Here is a 3,962-nt window from a genome sequence, read left to right as displayed (position 1 = left end):
AATAAACAGAAAGTAAAAAATGGCGTCTGTTGACGAAAAGATATATGAAAAACATCAAATCGAGCTTTTGACTGAAAACCAAAAGCTTTCGATATCATGTATCAGAGAAGGAAAAGATGTTTTTATTGGGACTAAAACCGGCAGTGGTAAATCGCTATCTTACGAAGTTGTTCCCATTATTTTGGACAATTTGTTTAATTTGTTAAAACATAGTTGTCAAACGTACTTCGATAATTCATCATTTTCATTCGGCTCATACCCCAAAACCTCGTCTAATTGTTTCTTCAAGCTTAACAAACTCCCGAAAATCAATCGACGGTATCTGTCTTGTACTAATTGGCCACAAATTCTACACCATAATGCCGTCGCCATGCATGTTTACTGTTTAGTTTTCGACCGATTATAAAAGCCGTTGTCTGATTGGTTTGCAGCTTCAGGCTGCAAACCAATCATATGCTTCTTCTCGAGCCCAACTTTTAAATAGCGACTGATGTCAAGGGTTTGTACGAGGTAACGAATCAATAACCCTTGACTTGTGAAGATGACACCGGGTTAGAATAGGTCCTCAGTATCCTTTGCTTGTCATAAGAGGCGACTAATTATTAGAATAGTCTTTTGGATGACACCGCAAAAACCTGTCACAACATGTGTATGTGGCACGTTAATGATCCCTCCCTGCCCATCACCGGCAATCGTGACGTCTCCATATGAATGAAAAAGTCTCGAGAGGGACGTTAAACACTATACACATGTACAACCAGCCAACCGTTTTCTAAGATACGAGGTTATAATATTCCTCCTGTGTACTTTTTATCCATTCTAACAAATATATATTTAATGTAAAAATCATGTTAAAAATATCAAATATTGTTACAATTTATGTAAAGATATACATCAAAGATATATCTGATATCTCTTAGATTTCTTTGTGATCTCTCTCTCTCTCTCTCTCTCTCTCTCTCTCTCTCTCTCTCTCTCTCTCTCTGAGATCTGATGAATTTAAACCCAATTTATATGCCTTCAAAAAGGGTACATAACTTTTGAAAGTTACCAATTATGGTGGTATTTCAACTTGTAGTTGATTTGAACATCGGCAATATAGTTCTATCCACTGCTTACTGTAATGATTTTAATCCTGCAGCATAATTATTCTTACGAGGACATAATGCCGTTTTATGAACAGACCACGAATTATCGTTTGGGAATTATTCTTTAGGAATCATCCTTTGAGAATTATCCTTTACAAGTTCGATTGTGCACCCTGTGCAATATAAAGGTGATTTTAACATACAGGTAAAAGAAAAACATTATCAAGATTCTGGAAAATATACAACATATTCATCTCTTTTGATATCCCCGATACCGTTCACGATGAATTGACAGAGATGTGATTTATAATTAAATAGTCTGGTAAGTAATATGCCTATCACAGATTGATCAAACCTATGACAAGATCCAAATTTCTGCTCCCGGCCAAGGGGGCATCTAAGATGAATTTTAGACTTCTTGAAATCCATACATCCATACTGCAAAGCACACAATATCCAGGGCCTCATGACAGCGGTAAGAGTAAATTCAGACCGTTTGAATGCCATCCACGTGGCTTCAAATTCCGGGTAATCGAATAAGCAGGCTTGTTCCCCAAGGGCTGTGAAGGTGCGCGCATTTGTGCGAACTGCAATTGAGCCCCAACCCGGAACGGCCTGCACTCCTATTTCGTTTGCACCTTTAAAAAGTTTATCTAGGGGATTTCCATTAAATCTCACAGACGCATCTGCCCACATGACGAAGTCGAATTCAAGTAACAGCAACTGTATGATCAGCGGTTTCCACCCATACCCCTTGATGATTCGAATATGACGCGGGAAAATATAGAAAGGGAATCGTCGAATTTCGCACTTGCAATGTTTATTCATTTGTATTATTTGCTGGATAGTCATTCCCAAATCATAAAAGATTAATTTCATGCCCGGGTAGATTGGCAAGAGGTTTCTGTGATAATCCCGGATTAAGCCTTGAATCTCGTGGTAGTGGTTTGATGATGCGGCGGTAGCGATGACGGGATAAGATGAGTTTGAATCGTTTTCCGTCAGATTTTTTATTCCAGCGGCATCTAACTTCAGCAGTTTCAAATATTTTTCATCTACATCGAAAGTGTAGTTCATTACCTTGTACAAGTTGTCTTTGAAAGAGGGATAGAAGTCACTACATACAGCGTCGCTGGTGTTCTGTCTTACAAATGGGTACTTTTCCCGATCTTCATTTGGGGCATTTTCGAACAAATGGCTCATTCGATCCACCCAGTTCATACTAGAGTGCGTTCCTTTAAGTGTTTCACCTATTACAATTTTCTTCTCTATAAATCTGCCTTTATGCAGTTCGTTTAATCCTTGATTTCCGTGTGTTGTATCGCTGTACATCGACGCGTGGTCTTCGTATTCATCCCAAAGCTGCCTGGTTCTGCGACTTTGTTCAACAAAATCACCCGTGCCTTTATTTTCTATTTTGTACGAGTTCAAGTTGACTCCGCTGAATTCTTTGTAAGATTGAAGTGTGATGCCACAGAAATTCGTTGTCATTAAAAATAAAATTATAATTGCACACAATATGAGACAGCGCATCCTTTGGCGTGTTCGGAACATCATTGGCCAGTTATATGTTAATGCATCGATTAAATCACTCCCTGTATGCAGATTAGAACACACAGCGACAGCTGTCAGCTAGAAAGTAAACTGAAATATTAAAACAATCGGATTAAATTCGAGACATCTTCATCGTCAGTGATACAGTGTTTCACAGATACTTAATCTTTAGGGATACATTGACATATCTAATAGACGAGTTTTGCTCTTGTCCAATGGTGTATTCCCCATATTTGGAAGTCGTATAAGTAACTAAAAATCTGAACTAAATTATTTGTATACGATCATACTTTCTTGATATACTAGTAATCTTGCGAAACATTTTATTTTGGGTTTCTAGACTAAAACAGCATAAATTAAGTGGGTATACTTTGATGTTCCTAGATGGACACTGTTATAAAGTCAAAATGAAAAAAGTAAAAGATAAGATACATTGTACGTGTATGTTATAATATAACAATGGCGCTGGTGCTGCTAAAAGGGTGTATCATTCACTAGCAAGGTTCCCACTGAGAAGGTTTGCCCGTGTTAAACTTTCAATAGATCCAATAATTTTTTTGTTGCGTCAAGGGATTTATGAGATTTTTTTTTTTTTTTTTTTTTTTTTACATAAAGGCTATACATTCCCTGATGAAGAACTGAACTTTGTGCAACATGTACCTCGGGGTGGAAAACTTTCAAGACCAATTCCCTCGGTATCAAGACATTTGATGAGAAAAAAGTGCGTTTGGGTTTATTTTCCAATAAAATTTCGAGACCGAGGGAGTTATTCCCGACTTAAGTCCTCTTGCTTTGCCGTTTTGATTTCTTATTTATGCCAGAAATTCTAATAATCGAATATACATATGTAGATAACAAAACGTAACCATTTTGAAATAAAACTATTTTACAGAATGCTGCCTATGGTATTAATACAACTGAAATACAATAATTTTCTCTTCTGTAATTTTTAAATTAAATACACTATTTCATGTATGCATTATTGCAAAAAAAGATTAAAAAATAAATAAATAAATAAAACCCACAAAAACCCAACCTTAATGTTTTTGCTATATTCTATGATGTACGAGATATAAAATACGCAACGATTAAAAAGATGAGGAAAATATCTTGCCTTTCAATGTTATGATGTCCACTCGATACTCGGATTCCAAACTACAATTCAGATAGGTACTTTGATGGTCAATGACTTCCTCATTCTTACTCGGTTACATGATGGAATCCCCAGGGCTCATTCCGGGGCGTGTAGAACAACTTCAAACACGATTGTTACAGGTACGCTTACCCGCTATATATCAGTTCTAGTCACGTGCTAAAGAG

At 36.8% G+C, this 3,962-nt stretch overlaps 1 protein-coding gene across 1 annotated transcript; it reads right to left on the bottom strand.

The window, feature by feature from the left end:
- Positions 1 to 974: 974 nt before the first annotated feature.
- On the bottom strand, positions 975 to 2,370 carry LOC125674001 (uncharacterized). The gene has a single exon (XM_048910979.2). The coding sequence runs from the start codon at positions 2,307 to 2,309 to the stop codon at positions 1,311 to 1,313; it is 999 nt and encodes a 332-aa protein (XP_048766936.2). The 5' UTR covers positions 2,310 to 2,370; the 3' UTR covers positions 975 to 1,310.
- Positions 2,371 to 3,962: the final 1,592 nt, after the last annotated feature.

This window comes from Ostrea edulis, chromosome 3 (assembly GCF_947568905.1).
Source record: "Ostrea edulis chromosome 3, xbOstEdul1.1, whole genome shotgun sequence".
NCBI lineage: Eukaryota > Metazoa > Mollusca > Bivalvia > Ostreida > Ostreidae > Ostrea > Ostrea edulis.
The sequence above is the reverse complement of the archived record's forward strand: the minus strand, read 5'-3'. Positions and strand labels throughout refer to the sequence as shown.

Bases quoted from the DNA above. Each gene is read 5' to 3' on its own strand.
- LOC125674001 (XM_048910979.2), bottom strand. From the start codon at position 2,309: ATGAACTGGGTGGATCGAATGAGCCATTTGTTCGAAAATGCCCCAAAT.